The 26,330-nt window shown below is 36.7% G+C and overlaps 1 protein-coding gene across 2 annotated transcripts in view; it reads left to right on the plus strand.

The window, feature by feature from the left end:
• Window positions 1–26,330, plus strand: part of TMEM232 (transmembrane protein 232) — a 183,299-nt gene that overhangs the window by 20,793 nt on the left and 136,176 nt on the right. The window contains exons 1-3 of one of the 2 annotated variants that reach the window (XM_056824705.1): window positions 2,580–2,787; window positions 3,208–3,343; window positions 12,340–12,451. In XM_056824705.1, coding sequence (XP_056680683.1) covers window positions 3,225–3,343; window positions 12,340–12,451 — 231 coding nt within the window. In that variant the 5' untranslated portion in view covers window positions 2,580–2,787; window positions 3,208–3,224. Of the gene's footprint in view, window positions 1–2,579; window positions 2,788–3,207; window positions 3,344–12,339; window positions 12,452–26,330 lie in introns of those variants that run through there. The other variant, XM_056824706.1, reaches the window with a different exon arrangement.

Genomic DNA, 26,330 nt, shown 5'->3' on the forward strand with positions numbered 1-26,330 from the left:
GGGAAGATAGAAGGGGCCAGGGGCTTTGGTTTTGAGCAGGGACTGGGGAGAGGGGGGCTTTGGTTCCCAGTTCCATAATTCCTGTCCTTTGATGTAATTTAAAAAAAAAAAGAAGAAATGGGATTCTGAGGTGGCAGGGGGGTGGTGTGTGAGGGAGGAGAATGAGGAAGAGGGTCCTGGGCTATGGTCTTGCTCACCAAACTGCTTCTTGCTGAAGAAGGGGCATTGTGAGTCATTGGATCTCTCATGGTCCCATCTGCATCCCTCAATCTGGATTGGTGGTGGTAGTTTCTGAAAAGATCTCAACAGGAAAATATTATGGAGGAGGAGCAGGGGTATTAGAGCAGGAATATGAAGAAGAGTGGCAGGGAGGACAGGAAAGAAGAAGAGATCAGAAGAAAGGAACAGAGTGAATACCATTTAGCTTTCTCCACTTCATATTCAGGGATTAGAACTTGAGGGTAAGTAGTGGAGCATACTTGCTATGCATATTCAGATTTCAGGAGCTTCAATTACCTAATTACTTAACTGTATGGGATATCCTGTTTTTTGCTCTATAACAGATGAAGCAGGGAAAGGATTTTTAATGTTCTTTGACTTCAGGTTAGAGTCAGGCATGCAGTACCAATTGCACTTTGCCAGATTCCGGAATAGTCAGTTGGAATTCACATCAGTTAGAATGGAATCCTGTCTCGTCTACACCAAAAACAATTCCCTTCAAACTCTTAGAATATCCATTTGAGTTCATCCGAGTGGCTTTTTCTTTTGGCTGGTGGATTAAACAGTGCAGAACTAGTGAGAGTTTCCGCGGATCAAAAGTTAAAGCACTTTGAAAGGGTTAATTTCTTTTGCAGGGAGTTTGGTTTCCACTAACAATATGGTGATTAATAGTTTCTTGTTTCAGCTCCCAGTTTCTATACTGAGAGAAGAAGAGATTCCTTAGTTACAGAACATTCATACCTTTTACCTTCATAACCTTTACTTATAATTTTCTCTCTCAATTCTTAACATTTCTACTTGCTTTACAATCCAAATAAACAAACTTCCCTCATGGATTGGCAAAGAAAGGGAGGGAGGGAGCAAAGGAGGCTGAGAAAAATTGATGAGATTAGGGCCCAGGGTTGGGGGTGGTGTTGTGAAGGATTGAGAAATGGCAATATACACAGAATGTGAAAATTTTAGCCATTAAGGATTAAGAAAGGTTTCTTTTGGAGGGAGAGGAGAGAGAGGAGTTGATATAGTGGGGGTTTGGATAGGCAAGTCCAAAATTCTTACCAATTGTCCTTGATTTCCCAAAGATAGAAAGAGTTAGCAAGAAGTGGGGCAAGCAGAAGGCAGGATTGATTTGAACTAAATGCTTAGATTTATGGGGACTCTGGGGAGTGCAAGGGGTTAGCTCGGGGAAAGTCACCGAGTGGAGGAGGGGATGGCAGAACTCAGATTTACCCATGAAAACTGTGTCCAGGGTTCAGTGGTTAGGGATATGGTCAGAGGGAAGGAGAGAAGGATAGAGAGAGTTGAGGGGGGGGGAGAGAGAGAGAGAGAGAGAGACAGAGAGAGAGAGAGAGAGAGAGACAGAGACAGAGAGAGAGAGAGAGAGAGAGAGAGAGAGAGAGAGAGAGAGAGAGAGAGAGAGAGAGAGAGAGATTGAAACTGAGATTGTAGAGGAGCCTGACAAGAAAAGGGGAGGGTTTCAGAAAGTCAGACGGGGTCCAAGGAACCAGGGGTGACTCATCCTTGGTCTTCCTGGTTGATGGGGTCTTACCTAAGTCGAGGCAAGTGAGACAGAGAGATTGAGTAATGTAACAAGGCATGGGGTAGCAAAGGGAGAGCAAATGGAGAGCCTGCAAACCTGCAGATGGCTAGGGGTCTCTATCTGGGTTGAGAAGGGGGCAATCTTTTATAGGGTGGTGAGATGAAGTAATCTGGATTGACCCTATTGGTCAAAGTGAGGTACTTGTCTCCAGATGATTGGATAGCCCTAAAGGGGTTGGGAACCTCAGTCTCTGGGGATGGGAAGTTCTCAGGCATGGTGGTCAGTGATGCAGGAAGTCATTTGTCTGGGCGTGATAGGGATATCTTGGTGTCCTGCCAGGTTTTACTGTTGTGGCAGTTTCTGTCCCAGGCAGGTGCTGGAGGAAGGAGGAAGGGGTGGGAGCTTTGGTCTTGAGCAGGGATTGGGGAGAGGGAAGTTTTGATTCCAGGGTCGATCACTACTGAAATCAGAAGATATATCTATATCTATAGATATAGATATAAATGTTTTTGTGTATAATACATAAATGCATTGTACATCTGTCCATATGAAGCATAATGTTTTAGGACATGTATGTTAATATAAACACATATATAAATGAATTTTTAAAATTAGGAATGGCACCCATGTAAAGTGTCATTAATGCAACTCTGTTGCAAAGGCTCTGAGGAATTTACTTTGAGGAGATTTGTTATCATTTCTAATGGAACTTCCTCAGAGCATGAGTAGCATCTTGTTCTGATCTGGTGGACAAAGGCTTGTGATTGGCTGCTGTTCTAGAACCAGAGCCTTCAAAAATGCTTCATTCTATTTAGCTGTTCACATTCTTAGTGGATCTTTGCCTTTGGTTTGACCACTCTACTGATGACTTCTAATGAGAGATCATTGTTGCTCAAGAGGGTTTTGGCTATTTCTCTCTGAGGCTAACCTGTAGCCTTATGTATAAAGACTTAAGTTTTTTACCTATCTCAGCATTTGTTCTTTTGACCTAATTAAGAAGAATAAGGAAGGAGTCTAGAAGCTCCATCTTTGTGAGTTTTAAGAAGAATGTGACTGAGAGTCTGAGATTTCAGGAGTTGAAGTTCATCCTGAGTTTTATAGACAATTTAGGATCTATGCCTTAAGGTTTGAGGACCTTTAGACATAGCTGAGATGAAGATTCATCTATTAGTCATATGGTACTCAACTTGAGAGATAAATGGTTTAGAAACTATGCTGTGTGAACCCTTTGGGGTTTGTAGAGTGGCACTAGTTCCATAATATCTAGGCATTCTCCGATGTCTCTCTGAGACATTTGTAGTACAGATTATCACAGTTCTTCTAGAAGTAGATTCCCTAGCCAATTCCACTTACAGTTTCACCAGTGGTTTGTGCTAGTTCCTGTGATAATCATGCATACCTGCAGTACACTCATATTCATATTTCAAACATCCACTCTTATTTTACCTTAGGTTGATTACCTGAGAATATGCCGATTACTAAGGTCCCTGTAATAAACAGATTTGGAGTAATATCAACTTCCTATCATGAAGAGCTTTTGAAACATAGATCAAAAAACTTAACTGAACCACATATTGAACTGTCAAAGTAAGTTAAAAAATTTTAAATCATTGTATTTCTTGTGTTAAAGATAGAGCTATTAACTTTCCTTATAATGAAGGCTTATGAGTTACTGTTTTAATAGAAAGTCATACTCTTCAAGGAGAGTGAGCAAAATATTACTCATTTTCCACTAAAATTTAAGAATTAAAGTAATTATAAAATACTTTTTGTATGTGAAATACTTTATAAACTATGTAAACTTCTCTGTATTATGGATTTTTATTGTATCCTTTACTTCATCTCTATTTCATTTCTCATTTCTCTTAGTATTAACCTATTTTTTACCTCTAGTTTTATATATATTTATGTATATATGTATATATATCTTGACATTTTATCCTATACAGTTTGTCACTGTTCCCTCTAAGTATAATTATTCTAGGTACCCAGGTGATAATAACAGTTTTTAAGAGCTATCAATATCATCTTTTCTTATAGGAATATAAAATCATTTGAACTTATTGAACTTATTGGGTCCTTTAAAAAAAGTCCCCCTCCCCCCTTCCTTAATTCCCTTTTGGTGATTCTCTTGAGTTCATTACATTTTCTGTTTAAGTTCAGCTGTACCAGCAATCCACTCCTTTGGACTCCCTTGCCCTCCCAGAAATTCCAGCCACAGCTGGAGACTCAGCACTGTAAGTGGGGGATGGGTCCTGGGACCTTCCCATTTCCTTTCCTTTGATCCTGAGAGTTCAAGAATTCAGGCTTTTTTGGCCATACATCTAAGTTGAATACAGCAAGAGGGTCCCCCAGGTCTGTCTTGTTGTTAGATTTGGTTTTCTGTCCCCTCGAACCACTTTGCTTTTAATTGGTGTGGAAGGGTTTTTTAGAGGTCTGGACTTTTGCTGTGGCTAAGCTGCAATCTTGATTCCCTAATCTTCATCTCTATTTCAAAATAATAATAATGGCAACCAAAAGGTCATCCTTTTATAATGTATTTTAATAGTTAAAACAGGCTTGTTTTAGCTAGTGTGTAGTTATTTTTTTTAAAAAATTTAACTAATTTATTTATTTTGAAAATTTTATTTAATTAGTCATTTTAGAACATCATTCCTTGGTTACAAGAATCATATTCTTTCCCTTCCCTCCCCCAACTCCTTCCCATAGCCGACGAGCAATTCCACTGGGTTTTACATGTGTCCTTGATAAAAACCTACTTCCATGTTGTTGATGTTTATAGTAGGATGATCATTTAGAGTCTACATTCCCAATCATATCCCCCTAGACCCATGTAATCAAGCATTTGTTTTTCTTTGGTGTTTCTATTCCCACAGATTTTCCTCTGAACGTGGATAGTGTTCTTTCTTGTAAATCCCTCTGAGTTGTTCAGGCTCACTATATTGCTATTAATGGAGAAGTCCATTACATTCTATTATACCACAGTGTATCAGTCTCTGTGTACAATGATCTCCTGGTTCTGCTCCTCTCACCCTGCATCAATTATTCTTTTGAGCACAATAGTATTCCATCACCAACAGATACCACAATTTGTTCAGCCATTTCCCAATTGAAGGGCATCCCCTCATTTTCAATTTTTTTTTTTTGCCACCACAAAGAGTGCGGCTATAAATATTTTTGTACAAGTCTTTTTCCTTTATTATCTCTTTGGGGTATAACCCCAGGAGTGCTATAGCTGGATCAAAGCAGACAGACTTTTACTGCCTTTTGGACATAGATACAAATTGCCCTCCAGAATGGTTGAATTAAATTATAACTCCACCAGCAGTGCATTTTTGCATCCCAATTTTGCCACATCCCCTCTAGCATTCATTACTTTCCATTGCTGTTATTGCCACTGTGCTAGGTGTGAGGTGATATCTCAGAGTTGCTTTGATTTGCATCTCTCTGATTATAAGTGATTCAGAACACTTTTTCATGTGCTTATTAATAGTTTTGATTTCCTTATCTGAAAATTACCTATTCATGTCCCTTGCCCATTTATCAATTGGGGAATGGCTTGATTTTTTCTACAATTGATTTAGCTCTTTATAAATTTGAGTAATTAGACCTTTGTCAGAAGTTTTTCTTATGAAGATATTTTTCACAATTTGTTGCTTCCCTTCTAATAATGGTTGCATTGATTTTGTTTGTACAACATCTTTTTGATTTAATATAATCAAAATTATTTATTTTACATTTTGTGATTTTTTTCTAACTCTTCTAACCTAAAATCTTTCCTTTTCCAAAGATCTAACATGAATACTATTCTGTGTTCACCTAATTTACTTATAGTTTCCTTCTTTATATTCAAGTCATTCACCTATTCTGAGTTTATCTTGGAGTAGGGTATGAGATGTAGATCCAAACCCAATCTCTCCCGTAATGTCTTCCAATTTTCCCAGCAGTTTTTATCAAATAGTGCATATTGGTCCCAATAGCTGGGATCTTTGGGCTTATCATAGACTGTCTTGCTGAGGTCACTTACCCCAAGTCTATTTCACTGATCCTCCTTTCTGTCTCTTAGCCAGTACCATATTGTTTTGATGACCACTGCTTTATAGTATCATTTGAGATCTGGTATTGCAAGGCCACCTTCCTTCACATTTTTTTTTTCATTATTTCCCTGGATATCCTTGATCTTTTGTTCTTCCAAATAAACTTTGTTATTTTTTTTTCTAATTCAGTAGAAAAGTTTTTTTGGAAGATTAATGGGTATGGAACTAAATAAATAGATAAGTTTGGGTAGGATTGTCATTTTTATTATGTTAGCTCATCCTACCCATGAGCAATTAATGTTTTTCCAAAGGTTTAGCTCCAGTTTTAATTGTGTGGAGAGTGTTTTGTAGTTGTGTTCATGTAATTCCTGTGTTTTTCTTGGCAAATAGGTTCCTAAGTATTTTATATTGTCTGAGGTGATTTAAAATGGAATTTCTCTTTCTAATTCTTGCTGCTGAGATGTTTTGAAAATATATAGAAATGCTGATGACTAATGTGGGTTTATTTTGTATCCTGCAACTTTGCTGAAGTTGTTGACTATTTCCACTAGCTTTTTGGTGGATTCTCTAGGACTCTTTAAGTAGACCATCATATCATGTGCAAGTAGTGATAGATTAGTCTCTTGTTTACCTATTTTAATTCCTTCAATTTTTTTCTTCTCTAATTGCTACAGCTAGTATTTCTAGTACAATGTTTAATAATAGAGGTTATAATGGGCATCCTTGCTTCATTCCTGATCTTATTGGGCATGCTTCTAATTTATCCCCATTGCAGATGATACTTGCTGATAGTTTTAGATGTATACTTTCGATTATTTTTAGGAAAGGTCCCTTTATTCCTTTTTCAGAGGCTTTTTCTGCATCTACTGAGATAATCATGTGATTTTTGTTGGTTTGCTTGTTGATATGATCAATTATGTGGATGGTTTTCCTAATATTAAACCATCGTTGCATTCCTGGTATAATCTCACCTAGTCATAATGAATAACCCTCGTGATCACTGGCTGGAGTCTTTTTGGCTAGTATTCTATTTAAGATTTTTGTATCTATGTTCATTAAGGAGATTGGTCTGTAGTTTTTCTTCTCTGTTTTTTACCTTCCTGGCTTTGGACTCAGTACCATATTTGTGTCATAAAAGTAATTTGGTAGAATTCCTTCTTTGCTTATTCTGTCAAATAGTTTGTATGATATTGGGATAAGTTGTTCTTTGAATGTTTGATAGAATTCATGTGTGAATCCATCTGGTCTTGAGAATATTTTCTTAGGGAGTTCTTTGATGGCTTGTTCAACTTCTTTTTCTGATATGGGTTTGTTTTAGGTAATCTATTTCTTCCTCTGTTAATATAGACAATTTATATTTTTGTAAATATTCATCCATATTACTTAGATTGGCATGTTTATTGCCATATAATTGGGCATAATAGTTTTTAATTTCTGCCTTAATTTCCTCTTCATTAGAGTTGGGGTGTTTGGGGTGCTCAGGGAGGACTAATATTTTTGTTATGGAGGGCTTGTTGTGCCCTCCTAGGGCAGCTCTCCAGCCTCTGACCCTCATCTGACACCCAGCTCTCACTTGTGGCTCCTAGTAGCTGCTAGCATGCGGCAGCAGCCACACCCTGGGCAACGGCTTCGACAGGCCGGCTAAACCTTGTGAGGGTAGCCATCAGGTCGTCGTGGACCCCTGGTGAACTAGGACTTTGCTCACCCAGCATGTGAAGACTGCTTCGGCTGAACAGACGGAAGAAACCAATAAGAAGATTCAATTGCTAAGATGGCGACACAGCAAGGAACTGTGGAGTGCTTAGGGCATGTTGGAGCACAAAAGACAACAGGGTCATCCAATGCAGCCAAGGAAGTCTCCAGATATAATGACTTTTCATGCCACTGGACCCAGGCTTCCAACGCCGAGAGAGTGGGACTGTCTCTGTGCATCGACTTTTCCACTTAAATCTTCATGCACAAAAACACACAAAGACAATAGTCATCCTCAGTTACCAAGAGACTACTACTACTACTAGAGGTGAGGTCTCCCTTTACTTCCTCGATACTGTTAATTTGGTTTTCTTCTTTTCTTTTTAAAATTAGATTGACTAGTACTTTGTCTATTTTATTTGTTTTTTCAAAGTACCAGCTTCTAGACTTATTTATAAAATCAATAGTTCTTTGGCTTTCAATTTTATTAATTTCTCATTTAATTTTTAGGATCTCTAATTTAGTTTTCATCTGAGGATTTTTAATTTTTTACTTTCTAGTTTTTTAATTTGCATGCCCAATTCATTGACCTTTGCCCTCCCTAATTTGTTAATATAGGAATTCAAGGATGTAAATTTTCCCCTAAGTACTGCTTTGGCTGCATCTGATTGATTTTGAAAGGATGTCTCATCATTGTCATTTTCTTCAATGAAATTATTAAGTGTTTCTATGATTTGTACTTTAACCAATTTTGGAAAATCATATTATTTAATTTCCAATTTTTGATTTACCTCTCCATGTACCCTTTCTAATTATTATTATATATAATAGATATATACCTATCTAATTATTATTTTCATTGTATTGTGATCTGAAAAGGTTGCATTTATTATTTCTGCTCTTTTGCACTTGTTTGCAATGTTTTTATGCCCTATTACATGGTCAATCTTTGTGAATGTACCATGTGCTGCTGAAAAGGTGTATTCCTTTTTGTCCTTATTTATTTTTCTCCTCTTATCTACTAACTCTAATTGTTCTAAGATTTCATTCACTTCTCTTACCACTTTCTTATTTATTTTTTGGTTTGATTTATCTAGTTCAGATAGAGGAAGGTTCAGGTCTCCCACTAGTATAGTTTTTCTATCTATTTCATCCTTGAACTCCACTAGTTTCTCCTTTAGAAATTTGCATGCTATGCCATTTGGTGCATACATGTTGTCTACTGAGATTTCCTCATTGTCTCTGCTGCCTTTTATCAGGATGTAATTACCTGATTATCAGGATGTAAAGTCTGAGGACTCTATTATAGACATAAACTCCTAAAAAAGAAAATACTATTCCTACTTTTACAACTCTCTATGATTGTTTCTCTTATCTTCATCAAGAATAAGGTGATAGTAAAGATGTGTACTTAACATAAGAAGGTTTTTAGCAACAGTTCTTAAGCTTACTCTCTCCTTATCTATCACAGTTAATTAACAATTGAGACTAGCCTTTCAAACACTTTAATTACATATGCTACTTAAAGTTTTTTTATAAGATAAATTAGTTTTATATTAAATGACATATGAAGAAATTAACTGAAATTAATGCAAATTAAGCTTTTCAGACTAACAGACTATAAGCCTTTTGATTTATTAAAATAATTTTAATTGGATTTTATGGGTTTTAATTGCCTACAGTATTTTAAACAAGTGCATCTTGTGTGTTGCACAGGTCCAAATGTGACTGATGGGAAGGTAAAAGAGATATTTTTGTAATCTTTCCTACTCCAACAGGAATACTGATTTCTACTTTAACACTTTAAGAGGGAAGTGTAAATGATAAAAATTCTATTTGCCTTCTAAATACTTCTTATTTAGTGGCACAATTTTTAGTTTCAAAAATTCACTTTCTTGGGAGATAACCCAAGTTTATACTTATATACTTGACTTCTTCCTACCAAATATTAATTATACCATTAGTTCATTTATATAAATAAAAAGCAAGTAAAAATCAGAAGTTGCACAGTGAGAATACATAAGAAAAAACACAGACTGAATGAAGTCTCCCATTTAGAGTGAGATATCTGATTTAATACAAGAGATCACAATTTTCCCCAAGGGGGATATTTAGAAATCTCAGGGGAGACAAACTGGAAATGAAAGATACAATGAAGAACTGGGTTTCCCCTGCATATTTGCTTTTCAAAGTCTGTTTATATCTCTTTCTCTGAATCTTTGTCCTTCCTGTAGCATCTGCATTTCCTCTCTCTTCACTTGTTTCAAGCTGATCCTCAAGGAAGTCGGAACCAGATATGTCTTCTCTCAGAGAAGGAATGACGACTATTTCTCCTCCCCAGAACTCGGGCTCCATCTCTATTCTTCACAATGTGACACAGGGTTTTTTCCTCATTCTTTCAATTAGTCTCTGCAAGCAGCACAGAAATGTTTCTCCCCACTTAGCTTAATTGGTAGTAAGTTGCGTTATTCACACACACACATATATATTTAATTTTGGGGACCATATTGATAAAATATAGTTCCATCATTTTATTGAAGTATTAAATTTAGTATTTTATCTGTGTTATATTGTTTTTATATTAGCTTTATTATAAAGTTGTATCATACAGACTGATCACTTGGAGTATTTATTGGAGTATATTAACTATTCTTTGGTTCAAATAACCTCATCTCATGTCATTTATATGTCTTTGCATATTTCTTTGGATTATTATCATCACTTCATAGGGGATAATTATTTCTTTTACCATTACATGCTGTTACTTGTTTAGTAATTTCCCATTTGTGGGACAGTTTTCTTTTGCCTTTGCTCTTACAAATAGTGTTGATAAATATGTTTTGGGTGGTTGTCTTCATCCTGGTCAATAATATCTTTCACTTTACATTAGTAATGCTATTTGTGCATTGAAATATGTGAACATTCTTGTAGTTCATTAGACAATTGAGTATTGTTTTCTGAAAAGGTTGAACCAATTTAATGGTCATCCAATGGTATACTTGTTTCCCCTCATATAAACTAGCATTGAATTTTATTATATTTTAATATATCAAATCAGTTACCACAAACCAAATGGTATCTCAGAGTTGCTTAAATTTGATAATTTAATAACATTAATTTCTATCTAGCTTACACATTTAATATGGTTATTGATAACACATTTCTTCTTTTGAGAATTATCTATTTTTTATCCTTTAACCATAGAGAGTTTGGGGGCACGGCGGAAAGAATACTGTTAGATTTTATTATGGTTGGACTGAATTGGTGATCACCAGGGATTTAATTTCTAAATCCCAAAATGAATTACTCAAGTAAATGGAATTTATGGTAATTTATTTTTATAATGGAGGGAAGATATTAATGAAGAGAGAAAAGGAGAGAGATCAGAGCGAGAAGGCTCTCGCTTCCTCTGAGCCAAGTAGAAATTCTAAGGCACCAGTCAGGGGAAAGGAGTCTCAAGACTATGGGCCTTTCTCAGAGGTTCACATATCAAGAAAGGGCAGGGTCAGCCTTTAAACTCACCATGGTGACTGTCTAAAAGGAAAGCAGTTTGACGTCTCCTGCATGAGATCCCCCAGGGGTCCAGTTCCACAGCTGAATGTCTACACTCCCAAGTCTGAGTGTGTCTGTCTTCCAGTCTCTCCTCAAGTGTCTCTCTTCCAGTCTAATTCTGAGTAATTGTCTTCACAGTCCAAGCCCGAGGGACTGACTTCACTCCAACTCCGAGTGATAATTTATTCCATCCTGTGTGTCTCTGTTTCCACTATTTAAAGACTTTTTCCTCTTGGTCACCTCCCCTAAATTTTATGTCTACCAATCACAGCAGATGCTTTTCTCCAGGACTGCCCACTCTTTCACAGGTGGGTCACAGACCTCCCACTTAATGTATGAAATGGGTGTTCATACCTTTTTGTGGTTAGTTCACACCTTTTTGTAGTTCATAACTTTTTGTGGTTAAAATGGGTAGATCTACTTTAAATACTGGGTTTACACTTTGGAGATTAAAATCTAAAAATAGACAGGGGATTACATTGTAATCTTCACAATAAAGGAAGAGCTGAATACCTTCATTGTTACAATCAGGGGAGAGCTAAATCCAATCTTCACAATACCATGCTTTAAGGTTGAAAGGTTCAACTTCCTGCATTCAAATCTGACTTTAAAAAAACTTATTAGTCTTATGACCTGAAAGAGTCACCTAACTTTATTTGCCTCAGTTCTTCCCATTTGTAAAATGAGCTGGAGAAGGAAATGGCAAATCACTCTAATATCTTTGCCAAGAAAACTACACATAGGGTCATGAAAAGTTGGACATGCCTGGAATGACTGAACAACAAAACAATCCTTTAACCACTCATTTATATTGTAGAATTCCTCTGTTTTCTACCAAAGGAGTTTTATTGGTTTATAAATTTTAGCATCAGACTTTTTGCAAAGAAGTTTATTGCAATTTTTTTTCTATCCCAGTCTGTTATTCTTACCTTGGATATTGCTTTTTTGCTGCAAAAGACCTTATTTTTAAGTAATTGAATCAATCTATTTGGTTGTTTCTAATTTCTCTTAAATCAGAGGTGACTATGAATTTTCAATCCCTTTAAGTCATTATATCTTTAATATAATTATATCATAATTATATTAATTAATTAATATACTAATTTAATTATATCTTTAAGTTCTATCTTGAACTTTATTTTATCGTCTTATTTTTATGACTTTTATAATTCTAAATTATTGATCTACTTAAACTTATTTTGGTTCTAAAACATGTTCTGAAGAATGTTATATTTACCAGTTTCAACTTGATCATTTAAAAATCAGCAATGATAGCATAAATATTTTTAATTACTTATTTAGAAAACCTTTGTCAATCACAAAAGAGTTCATCAAGAAATTCAATGACACAGAAAATCTAGAAGATAAGAAGTACTTACAGGACAAGGCTAGAAAAATGCTATTAAGATGCAAGGTAATTGTGTTAATTTGGTTTTCCTCTTTCATTTAGTAACAGTTTATTTATGATTAAATCTTGACAGAAAAGTTTGGAATAATAATGTTTACCTTCATTATAAACGATCAAGAATAAAGATCTGAGTTAAAGATTGCAACCAAATTTTATAGCACCAAATCACTTTTGCAAATTCAAAAGAAATGATAAGATATAATCTATTAGTGATCTCAACTCTAAATGTCCAGAGTTAAACACATGATTTTTGTCAGTAGAGATTGGCAAAGTCAACCCTTGTTTATAAAAGCTAATGGATTATATGAAACCTTGTTTACTAATGAGGATATACTCACTGGTAGTAGCAGCTTAGCTCAAAGAAGCAACTGGAAAAGTCTCCTTTTTAATTTAGGCCATAATGTCTGATTTTTTTTCAGATTTATTGTGTGGTGGCAAGAAGTATGGATATGAAAGGCCTTAGTTTGAATCCTAGCTCTACTATTTACTCTACTGATATTGTGACCTTGAGCAAGTCATTTCTCTCATTCAATTTTTTTAACTTTAAAATTTGGACATTGATCTAGATGGATCTAAATCTATACCTCTAAAATCTATGTTTCATATATATATATATTTTCATATATATATATATATATATAACTTTGGCAATATTATAGTGACATATCTCTGATAATTCAGTTACAATATTTGGGGGAAGAAAATGTCTAAAATAATTCATTTTTATTATGGAAAAAATAAGTTTTCCTTACAATACCAGTCTACCTAGGTAGCAACCCTTAACTAGTGCAGTTAAGAGCAAGGGAGTAATCAAAAACCCAAAGGAGATTATCTCCATCAAGGTTTTAGGAGAGTTTTTGGGAATTTAACATAAACCTGTACCCCTTGTTTCTTTTAATTTAAAAGAAAAGTTTTGAACATCCATTTAGGGCTCAAAGCCCCCCCCCCCCACTTTGATCAGGTTAAGAACAAGGCCTGAGGCTATCAGTGTAAAGAGGACACCTCCGTGGCTCCCTGATGTTGCCTTGTCCCATGTGACTCCTGAGGACTGGAAGACCAGCCTCTGACCTGGGCTGAAGTGAAGTCTGTCTGACCCAGGAGATCCAGAAAAAGTGGCATTGCTGGGGGTAAACATCATGGATCTAGGAAGTAGCAGGAGGAAACGGGGACCTATGGTGAGCTGTGAGCTCACATTAGCTAGGTGATCAACCATGCCATTCTATGCCTCTTCTCTCTCCAGCCTGCTTTCACTATATATTAATTATCAATTAATATATAATCTCCAGAGAATGTTAATCTTAACAGTTTCTAATCTGTCTTGAAGATGGAGCACTATCTCTATCTTTTCCTGGATTGAGGGAGGTGAAGATAACTAGCCCAAAGCCAGGAAATCTCATGTCAGGACATTATGAAGAAACCATAGTTCCCCATTAGAAAAACAGATTTAGCAGGGAAACTTTTGTTGATATAGTTTACACTCTTCCAAAAACTCAATATGGTAATGATAAAGCACTGAAACTTTTGAAGGGCTGGGATTTTAAATCCCGGTTCTGCTACTTATTCTGAGCTATGTGACTTTGAACAAGTTTCTTAACCTCTCTGGGCCTGTTGGCTTGCCTATAAAATGAGGAAATTGGACAATATAATCTCATACAGTTTTATATTCTTTGGTCATAACTACTGACACCTCTCATCTACTTGGATTCCAACCTGGCTTTTTGACCACAACACAACTCAGCTTGCTTGTCCTGGCCAAGTCTTAGTCTCTATTTCCAACCCCAATCTGTTTTTGCTCTGACTTTTGCATGAATTGCCCAGCATCAACTTAAAACTCACATGAGTAAGAGACTATTATAATATTATAATTAATCACCTGTAATGCCTATAACCTTCCTTCATGTTCATATTTTTTTGTTAATGATATCTACTCTCCCTTGATCGAGAACATTGATTATGATTGGCTCCGGGGGTGAAGTCCTAAAACTTGCTCTGATTAAATTGGCTAAAATTGGATAACCACAGAGTATCTAAGAAGTGTGTAAGATATGGATGGAGCCTACAATAATTCTAGTCATGTTTAATCTCCCCAGTTTGGATGATTATTTTTCTCTGTCCCTTCACCTTTGAGAACCGAGCCCGAGGTCTCTCAGAGGGTGAGGGTCCTCTGCCCAAGTGTGACAGTCCAGTCAAATAATGGAGTGAGAGACACTGTATGCTCAATGTATAGGCAACATCCAGTGGTCTGCCATGTCACAGGGGTTGGTTTATTTTATATGTTCAGTGAGTACATACTTTCTTGGCACACAATTATGTAGCAGTTAAAATTAATTTCCCTACTAGAAGTATTATATTTTTATGAAGTTTATTAAAGATTAAAAATATAAAGAAAAATACAAAAATAAGAAAGCACATGCCTAGGCTCAGAGATCCTATTCACCACCACTCACTCTACATCTTGCCTGGTAGAGCCACATGTGCCCAGCCACGGAAGCCAAAAGAGAGAGCCTTTGGAAGCAGAAGCAGGAAGAGAACTCAGTAAGCTTTACTGCCAGTTTAAATAGAAATTTTGATCTTACACTCTGGGAGATTCAGGGAGATTAGAGGGCATCTTGGGAACTAGAGCAAGGACTTCTGGGGATTGAAGTCCAGGGTTCAAATCTCCATTTTTACATTACTCCGTTTGAGCGTTTGGGAAAAAGATTTTCTCCAAAAGATCATGAAAACAGAATCAATTTAAGGATTACAATAATTTGAGGATAAGAGGAAAAAAGAACAAAAGCAATAATTGCTGGACACATTGACAAAAAGCCAGTTAGGGTCAGTACCCTTTGGCATGAAAGTATAGATACAAATAAATGTTCAATCAACCACACCCAAAGTTCATTGTTGATCTTCTTGTGCAGCTTCTAGTTTGGAGGCTTCTTCATGGTATCTTCTCTAAACAGTTCGCTTTCTGGATTCAGAGAGGTAGCATCTTTCTTTTTTTTTTTTTAATATATTTTATTTGATCATTTCCAAGCATTATTCATTAAAGACATAGATCATTTTCTTTTCCTCCCCCCACACCCCATAGCTGATGCGTGAATCCACTGGGCATTACATGTTTTCTTGATTTGAACCCATTGCTATGTTGATAATATTTGCATTAGAGTGTTCATTTAGAGTCTCTCCTCTGTCCCTTCAACCGCTGTATTCAGGCAGTTGCTTTTCCTCGGTGTTTCTACTCCCATAGTTTATCCTTTGCTTATGAATAGTGTTTTTTTCTCCTAGATCCCTGCAGATTGTTCAGGGACATTACACCTTCACTAATGGAGAAGTCCATTACGTTCAATTATACCACAGTGTATTAGTCTCTGTGTACAATGTTCTCCTGGTTCTGGTCCTCTCACTCTGCATCACTTCCTGGAGGTTGTTCCAGTCTCCATGGAATTGCTCCACTTTATTATTCCTTTTAGCACAATAGTATTCCATCACCAACATATACCACAATTTGCTCAGCCATTCCGCAATTGATGGGCATCTCCTCGTTTTCCAGTTTTTGGCAACCACAAAGAGTGCAGCTATGAATATTTTTGTACAAGTCTTTTTGTCCATTATCTCTTTGGGGTACAGACCCAGCAGTACTATGGCTGGATCAAAGGGTAGATATTCTTTTGTCGCCCTTTGGGCATAGTTCCAAATTGCCCTCCAGAATGGTTGGATCAGTTCACAACTCCACCAACAATGAATTAATGTCCCTACTTTGCCACATCCCCTCCAGCATTCATTACTTTCCTTTGCTGTCATGTTAGCCAATCTGCTAGGTGTGAGGTGATACCTCAGAGTTGTTTTGATTTGCATCTCTCTGATTATAAGAGATTTAGAACACTTCTTCATGTGCTTATTAATAGTTTTGATTTCTTTATCTGAAAACTGCCTATCCATGTCCCTTGCCAATTTGTCAATGGGAGAATGGCTTGATTTTTTGTACAGTTGATTTAGCTCTTTATAAATTTGATTAATTAAACCTTTGTCAGAGGTTTCTATGAAGATTTTTTCCCAGTTTGTTGTTTTCCTTCTGATTTTAGTTACATTAGTTTTGTTTGTGCAAAAGCTTTTTAATTTGATGTAGTCAAAATTATTTATTTTACATTTTGTGATTCTTTATATGTCTTGCTTGGTTTTAAAGTCTTTCCCCTCGCAAAGGTCTGACATGTATACTATTCTGTGTTTACCAAATTTACTTATGGTTTCCTTCTTTATGTTTAAGTCACTCACCCATTTTGAATTTATCATGGTGTAGGGTGTGAGGCGTTGATCTAGTCCTAGTCTCTCCCACACTGTCTTCCAATTTTCCCAACAGTTTTTATCGAATAGTGGATTTTTGTCCCAAAAGCTGGGATCTTTGGGTTTATCGTATACTGTCTTGCTGAGGTCGCTTTCCCCCAGGCTATTCCACTGATCTTCCTTTCTGTTTCTTAGCCAGTACCAAATTGTTTTGATGACTGCTGCTTTGTAATATAGTTTAAGGTCAGGGACTGCAAGGCCCCCATCATATGTGTTTTTTTTCATTATTTCCCTGGATATCCTTGATCTTTTGTTCTTCCAAATGAACTTTGTTATGTTTTTTTTCTAAATCAGTGAAGAAGTATTTTGATAGTTCAATGGGTATGGCACTAAATAGATAAATAAGTTTGGGTAGGATGGTCATTTTTATTATATTGGCTCGTCCTATCCATGAGCAGTTAATGCTTTTCCAATTGCTCAAGTCTAGTTTTAGTTGTGTGGAGAGTGTTTTGTAGTTGTGTTCATATAGTTCCTGTGTTTGTCTTGGCAGGTAGATTCCTAGGTATTTTATTTTGTCTAAGGTGATTTTGAATGGGATTTCTCTTTCTAGTTACTGCTGCTAAGTTGTGTTGGAGATATATAGAAAAGCTGATGATTTATGTGGGTTTATTTTGTATCCTGCAACTTTGCTAAAGTTGTTGATTATTTCAATTAGCTTTTTGGTTGAATCTCTAGGATTCTTTAAGTAGACCATCATGTCATCCGCAAAGAGTTATAATTTGGTCTCCTCCTTGCCTATTTTGATGCCTTCAATTTCTTTTTCTTCTCTAATTGCTACTGCTAGTGTTTCTAGTACAATGTCAAATAGTAGAGGTGATAATGGGCATCCTTGTTTCACTCCTGATCTTATTGGGAATGCATCTAGTTTATCCCCATTGCAGATGATATTAGCTGATGGTTTTAGATATATACTGTTTATTATTTTTAGGAATGACCCTTCTATTCCTATGCTTTCTAGTGTTTTTAATAGGAATGAGTGTTGTATTTTATCAAAGGCTTTTTCTGCATCTATTGAGATAATCATGTGGTTCTTGCTGGTTTGCTTGTTGATGTGGTCAATTTTGTGGATGGTTTTCCTAATATTGAACCAGCCCTGCATCCCTGGTATAAATCCTACTTGATCATGGTGAATGATCCTTCTGATCACTTGCTGGAGTCTTTTTGCTAGTATCCTATTAATGATTTTTGCATCTATATTCATTAGGGAGACTTGTCTATAGTTTTCTTTCTCTGTTTTTGAACTGCCTGGTTTTGGAATCAGTACCATGTTTCTGTCATAAAAGGAGTTTGGTAGAACTCCCTCTTTGCTTATTATGTCAAATAGTTTGTATAGTATTGGGATTAACTGTTCTCTGAATGTTTGATAGAATTCACTGGTGAAACCATCAGGCCCTGGGGATTTTTTCTTAGGAAGTTCTTTGATGGCTTGTTGGATTTCATTTTCTGATATGGGATTATTTAAGAATTCTATTTCCTCTTCTGTTAGTCTAGGCAGTTTGTATTTTTGTATATATTCATCCATATCCCCTAAATTGGTGTATTTATTGCCATATAATTGGGCAAAGTAATTTCTAATGATAGCCTTAATTTCCTCTTCATTGGAGGTGCTGTCCCCCTTTTCATCTTTAATGCTGTTAATTTGCTTTTCTTCCTTCCTTTTTTAATTAGATTGGCCAGTACTTTGTCTATTTTGTTTGTTTTTTCAAAGTACCAGCTTCTTGTCTTATTTATTAAATCAATAGTTCTATCACTTTCAATTTTATTAATTTCTTCCTTAATTGTTAGGATTTCTAGTTTGGTTTTTTGCTAGGGGGTTTTAATTTGATCGCTTTCGAGTTTTTTCATTTGCATTTCCAATAGATTGATCTCTGCTCTCCCTAGTTTGTTAATATAAGCTTTCAGGGATATGAATTTACCTCTGATTACCACTTTGGCTGCATCCCAAAAGGTTTGAAAGGATGTCTCCCCATTGTCATTTTCCTCGATGAAATTATTAATTGTTTGTATGATTTCTTCTTTAACTAAATGATTTTGGAGTATCATATTGTTTAATTTCCTATTGGTTTTAGATTTGGTTTTCCATGTACCATTACTAATCATTATTTTTATTGCCTTGTGATCTGAAAAGGCTGCATTCATTATTTCTGCTTTTCTGCATTTGTGTGCTATGTTTCTGTGACCTAATGTATGGTCAATTTTTGTGAATGTGCCATGTGGTGCTGAGAAGAAGGTGTATTCCTTTTTATCTCTATTTATTTTTCTCCATATGTCTATTAATTCTAATTTTTCTAAGATTGCATTCACTTCTTTTACCTCTTTCTTATTTATTTTTTGATTTGATTTATCTAAATTTGATAATGGTTGGTTTAAGTCTCCCACTAATATGGTTTTACTGTCTATTTCTTCCTTCAATTCTCCTAGTTTCTCCATTAGAAATTTGGGTGCTATAGTATTTGGTGCATACATGTTGATTAATGATATTTCCTCATTGTCTAAAGTCCCTTTTAACAAAATATAATTACCTTCCCTATCCCTTTTGATCAGGTCTATTTTTGCTTTGGCTTTATCAGATATCATGATTACCACTCCTGCCTTCTTTCTGTCAGTTGAGGCCCAGAACATCTTACTCCATCCTTTAATTCTGACCTTGTGGGTGTCAACCCGCCTCATGTGTGTTTCTTGAAGACAACATATGGTAGGGTTTTGGATTCTAATCCATTCTGCTATTCGTCTACGTTTTATGGGTGAGTTCATCCCATTCACGTTCAAAGTTATGATTGTCATTTGTGGACTCCCTGGCATTTTGATTGCCTTCCCTAATTCTAACCTTTTCTTCTTCGGCTCTACCTTTTAGTCCAGTGATTTACTTTGAATCAGTCCCCCTTGTCCCCTCCCTTGATGTTTCCCTTTTTAGTCCCTCCCTTTTTGTTCCCTCCCCCTCCCCCCTCTCTTTCCCTCCCTTTTTGTTTTCCCTCTCCCCCTCCCCCCCTCGGTTTTCCCTTCTCCCTACCCTTATTGGGTAAGATAGAATTCAAGATCCCAATGGATCTGGATGTTTTTCCCTCTCAGAGTTGATTTCCCTGAGATTAAGGTTTAAGTAAAAAACCCCTCTCTTCCTCTCCTTCTTATAGGAGTTTTCTTCCCCTCCCCTTCCCATGTGAATCTTTGTGTGAGAAAAGATTATTCTATTTGGTCTTTCTTTACCCCCTATTTATACATTACATTTTCCCCACATGTTAGTATATATAGATTGATATAAATGTAGTCCTTATAGAAGAGAGTTTGAGTAAAAGAAGAAGATAACATTTTTCTCCTTTCCCCTTTCCTTAATATTTACCTTTTCAGGTATTCCTTGCTCTTTGTTTTTCGGTATCAAACTTTCCACAGAGCTCTGGTCTTTTCTTTGCAAAAAGTTGGAAAATCTATTTTGTTGAATGCCCATACTTTCCCTTGGACGTATATAGTCAGTTTTGCTGGGTAGCTGATTCTTGGTTGAAGACCCAGCTCTCTTGCCTTTCTGAAGATCACGTTCCATGCCTTACGATCATTCAGAGTAGAACTTGCAAGGTCTTGTGTGACCCTGATTGGCATTCCTTTATATCTAAATTGTCTTTTTCTGGCTTCCTGTAGGATTTTTTCTTTTGTTTGATAGCTTTGGAATTTGGCAATTACATTCCTGGGAGTTGTCTTTTGGGGGTTTAGTGTAGAAGGTGTTCTGTGAGCTCTGTCAGTGGCGTATTAACCCCTTGTTCTAGAATCTCTGGGCAATTTTCTTTGATTATATCTTGTATCACGATGTCGAGTTTGGTGTTTATTTCTGGCTTTTCTGGAAGTCCAATTATTCTTAAATTTTCTCTTCTCCCTCTATTTTCCAGATCTGTAACCTTGTTGGTGAGATATTTTATGTTCTCTTCTAATTTCTTGGTATTTTGGCTTTGCTTTATTAATTCTTGCTCTTTTACACGATCATTGTCTTCCAGCTGCCTGATTCTGGCCTTTAAAGCCTGGTTTTCCTTTTCAGTTTGGTCACACTGGTTTTTTAGATGTGTGAATTTCTTTTGCATTATTTCCCACTTTTCCTCCCAGAAGGCTTCCATCTTTTTGGTCATTTATGATTCAAATTCTTCATGGGTTTGTGGAGAGTTTCCATTTCCTTTGGAAGGTTTCGGAGCATTTTCTTGTGTATTGTCTTCTATCTCCTCTGTATTTTGTATTTTGGCTCCATAGAATGTGTCCAAATTCACCCCTTTCTTCTTAATTTTCTTGGGATTTGGGGGCTTCTGTGCTTCTGTGGAGTTTGCCATCTCTGAATGGGGAGGATTAGCTTTTCTTATCTCTGTCTGGTGTTCAGAGGCTTTAGTCCTGGGCAGATTGTCGGTTCTATGAGCTTTCCCTGGGTTAAACTGAGTATGCCTTAAGGCAATGACTTTCACTGGAACTGGAATGGAAGGGTCGGACCAGGGGGCCACACTCTCCTCCAGCTCTCTCTGTTTCCCTGCTGCTGAGGTGCCCCCTCGACTGGACTGGGTCGGGTTGCTTTCCAGAAGTTGCCTTCAGAATAGCTGGCTGTGAGGCTGTTTTGTTGGCCCTGAGGGTTGCTGTTGTTTCAGAGGACCCAGCTCTCTGCGGGGGAAGGGGCCGTGGCTTCCCGGAGCTCCGAGGGCAGTGACTTTCACTGAGACTTGGATAGCAGGATCCAGCTGGTGAGGCTGTCTTGCCCGCCCTGAGGGTTGCTGTTGTTTCAGATGACCCTGCTCTCTGACGGGGTTGGGGCTGCGGCTTCCCGGAGCCTTGGACTCTGAGCTCCTACCCTTTAGGTCCAAGTGATCTCGGGTTCTGGCTTTTGAGGGGGGCCGTACCTTTTGATCCAGGTCCAGGTCCAGGAGGAGGATTCCCAGGGTCTATGCTGTTGATCGTTTTGAATTTCGGCGCCTTAGGAGCTTATAGTTTGAGATCGGTCGGGAAGGGTTTCTGGAGGTCTGAACTTTAGCTTTCTCTAAGCCGCCATCTTGACCGGAAGTCAGGTAGCATCTTTCTTAACCTAAAATTCTTCTTAAAAGGAATTTAAACTTTGCAATTTAAAATAATATTTTTTACATTCCTCTTTTCCCCCTTGAAGAGGGTGATTGAAAAATACAGGATCACTTAGGGATGCATGGCTGAGGTATGAGGTATATGAATCAATTGGTAAGAGAAATTAAAAAGATATCAGAAAAATCCAAATAAAAAAGATAATTTCTAGATGAAAATATAGACTATCAAAGTCTTATGTGTAAAAATTCCAAGTAAAGGAAAAACAAACCTATTTGGGTCCTTGAATCAGGGCCCAATTAAAATGATCTAAGCACATAAGCATTTAACCAGTCAGTAGCCAGGACTACAGAAAGTTGCCACACTATGAAAGACAGAATAGGGACCAGATTATAAGATCCAAGTAGGAGCCAAGTTTTGGGGATACTCTTCTGTAAGTATTTTCAGAGTGAGTGTGGACACAAGGAAGGCTTATGTCTTAACAAATGTTAAACATAGCAACCCTGAGTCTTCACACTAGGTTCAAGACCTTTGTATTGGCTTAGAAGTGCATCAATCTGTCCTGGCTTGGTTTATCTTTGACCCTATCTAATGGTTCTTTTGTGTATATCTTGTCCTTGAATCAGACAGAATCATTAAGCAAAGTCCCATAATTCTTTTAAACAATTAGTGGCATCATTTTTATAGTCTCAAGCTTTTGGGGCATGCATCAGCATTATGGCAAATGTATTTTAAACTTATATTACTGCAAAATCAAAAAAGTTAAAGAAAATCTTAATACTGGTGACATGTGCTTCAAATATAAAAAGGAGAGAAAAATAAAAGACTGAAATAGTATATTGCGCATGCAAGAAGAATATAATAATAAAAGAGTTTTAAAAATTCAAAATGTAGCTTATAATCATTGACATACTGTGTCAGCTAAGAAAATATAGAATGAAAGGCTTTCTCACCAAAAATGAGATCCATTTCTTTTTCATATCTGGCCATGATCCACTGTGAATTTCACAAGATGACTTTTTTTTAAAATAAAGAACAGTAGTACAAATATGTAGATATCAGTATCCCCCAAATTCTTAATACCCCAGTTAAGTACAATAACAAACAAACCACTATCATATTTTACATAAGTTGCTGCATGGCATTTTTAAAAGCCTATGAACTGATGGATATTTGTCACAATTTTTATAATCATAGCAATTCTTTCAACCTTGGTAAACATATTTTTAAACAAAGCAAAACTCATTTTTGGTTTAGAACATCATCAAGAAATCTAGAGATCATTCTGGTGGAAGTAAAATGAGCTGAAGAATATAAATGAGAGATACTCCTTTTTTTTTTTTCTTTTGGGAGACTTGCCCTGGGATTAACTGCCCAGCTTCCATTCACATTTTTTAAATGGGGGACGAGGGGGGTTACAAAAGTATTTCACTTCAGCTATTAAAATGGTCCTTACCTCGTGTTAGGGGCAGGCAAAAATGACCAGAGATTGTAAAGAAAATTTCTAAAAATGTCTAAAGAACCCTTAAAATCAATTGATATATTTAGCACATTAAATTTTCCAAAGGTTGTTATAGCAATTTTCTGATGGAGTCCATCTATCCTCTATATGACAATTTACAAAGTCAAAATAGGAAAAGCTGTTTTTTAATATGGGCTTACTCAATGTTTGTTCAGTATAGTTATAGGGGAAATGCAACAGAATTTAACAGTAGTTAAAACCCAGTACATTAAAATGATTCAGTGTAACAGTATTGAATGCAGTAATATATGAACTTAAAATATGAACTTAAATCACAAAGTTAGACCTTAAACAAACAATCAGCAAATGCAATAGAATACAGAGATTTTTATAAAATATTGGAGTCTGAAATGCCTTAAAAATATTACCTCCGGTCTCTTTAAAGTTCCTTGGGTTTTTTTTTTATCCATTTAGATGCCTATTGTCAGAAGGCAGGAGATTGGTAATGGGTAGGCAATGGGGGTTAAATGATATGTCCAGGGCCATACAGCTGGGAAGTATCTGAGGCCAGATTTCAACTGAGGACCTCCCATCTCTAGGTCTGGCTCTCAATCCACTGAGCCACCCAGCTGCCTCCCCAAAGTTGGATAAAGAGTTGCAGGGAGCTGAATTTTCCCCCTGAAGTAACAGAATCAGTACACTGAAAAGATATCCTCTTAAAGTAGCCATGCTTTTAACTTCCTCTTTGGGAAAGCCTCTACCTTCTTTTCTTTCTTACTCCCTCCCTGTGATCCCCTGCCCCTAGTCCACGTGGAGGCTAATCGTAGCCTACAGGAAAATTACCCCCGTTTTTTACCAGCTGATAGAAATGAGACCTGGGCTTGGGGCGATGAGTCAGAATTCTTGGGCTGGGTGGTTCATCTGGGTTGGGATTGCAGGTAGCAGGGGAGGCAGGCTGGGGCTGGGCCTGGGGGGATGAGCGGTCTACTCCGAGGCTAAAGTTTGCTGGGCAAACAGGTAGTGACCAGGTGAGTGAGATCTGGGTTAAACAGGTCCAGATTGCAGGCAGGCAGAAGCAGGCAGAAGCTGAACTGAGCTGGGCTCAACATACATGTTTCCATAGAACCTAGGAGATAGGCAAGAAACATTGTTGCTACAACAGAGATGGATGAATGACATAAACAGGGTGATCTGGGGGTTAATCCCTCTTGACCTAAGGAATGACCAGTTAAGAAAATCATTGTTACTTTTGGTCAGTTTTCACAGTAAATCAACAATTACTTAGGAGATGGGTAACAAAATATTTCATAGCTAAGTACAGGGTTAGAGAGTAATTTAATGACAGACCAGAATTGGGGTTTTCCTCAATTTACAAGTTCTATTTTTCTTGTGTTACTTTATTTTTTAAATTTAACAGTTTATTGTATAAGTATTTCTTAAGTTTAAGCAGTTTTATACCAATATTCTACTCTATATTTAAGTGGCTAGGAGCTTAGGGGATAAGCCACATGAAATTCTTTTTTTTTTTTTAATCAGTCCATCAACAAGTATTTATTAACTGCTTCCTATGATGGAGGCATTTCTAAACAATAGGGGATTCAAAGAAAGTCCCAAATACAGACCCATCTTTCAATGAGCTCATTATCTGATAGAAGAGACAAATAAATATATATGTTAGATAGTGTAAATAGAAATCATCTCAGAGGGAAGGCACGAGAAGCAGGGGAAACTGGGAAACATCACCTCTAAAATGTAGGGCTAAATCTTTTATTTATTTATTTAAATTTGGTCAATTTTGAATATTATCCCCTGGTTACAAAAATAATTTTCTACTCCTCTTTCTCCTCCCCCATCCCCTCCCGTAGCCGATGCACAATTCCATTGGGTATTAAATGTGTCCTTGACCAGAATCCATTTCCATATTGTTGGTATTTGCACTAGAATGTTCATTCAGAGTCTATATCCCCAATCGTATCGACCCATGTAGTCAAGCAGTTGTTTTTCCTTTGGTGTTTTTACTCTCATAGGTTTTCCTCTGAATGTGGATAGTGCTCTTTCTCATATATCCCTCCAGGTTCTTCAGGATCACTGCATTGCCACTGATGGAGAAGTCCATTACATTTGATTGTACCACAGTGTATCAGTCTCTGAGTACAATGTTCTCCTGGTTTTGCTCCTCTCACTCTGCATCAATTCCTAGAAGTTGTTCCAGTCCCCTTGGAATTCCTTCACTTTATTGTTCCTTTGAGCACAATATTTTTCCATCACCAACATATACCACAAATTTTCAGCCATTCCCCATTTGAAGAGCATCCTCTCATTTTCCAATTTTTTGCCACCACAAAGAGCACAGCTATGAATATTCTTGTACATGTATTTTTCCTTATTACCTCTTTGGGGTACAAATCCAGCAATGCTATGGCTGGATCAAAGGGCAGACAGACTTTTTAGCACCCTTTGGGCATAGTTCCAAACTGCCCTCCAGAATGGCCGGATCAATTCACCACTCCACCAGCAATGAATTAATGTCCTGACTTTGCCATATCACCTCCAGCATTCATTACTTTACTTTGCTGTCATGTTAGCCAATCTTCTAGGTGTGAGGTGATGCCTCAGAGTTGTTTTGATTTGCATCTCTCTTATTATAAGAGATTTAGAGCACTTTTTCATGTGCTTATTAATAGCTTTGATTTCTTTGACTGAAAATTGCCCATTTATCATGTCCCTTGCCCATTTATCAATTGGAGAATGGCTTGATTTTTTGTACAATTGATTTAGCTCTTTGTAAGTATGAGTAATTAGATCATTGTCAGAGGTTTTTGTTGTGAAGATTGTTTCCCAGTTTGTTATTTCCCTTCTGATTTTGGTTACATTTGTTTTGTTTGTACAAAAACATTTTAATTTGAGATAATCAAATGATTTATTTTACATTTTGTGACTCTTTCTAAGTCTTGCTTGGTTTTAAAATTTTTTCCCATCTCAAAGGTCTGATATGTATACTATTTGGTGTTCACATAATTTTCTTATAGTTTCCTTCTTTATGTTCAAGTCATTCACCCATTCTGA

Source organism: Monodelphis domestica, chromosome 3 (genome assembly GCF_027887165.1).
Source record: "Monodelphis domestica isolate mMonDom1 chromosome 3, mMonDom1.pri, whole genome shotgun sequence".
In the NCBI taxonomy this organism is placed as follows: domain Eukaryota; kingdom Metazoa; phylum Chordata; class Mammalia; order Didelphimorphia; family Didelphidae; genus Monodelphis; species Monodelphis domestica.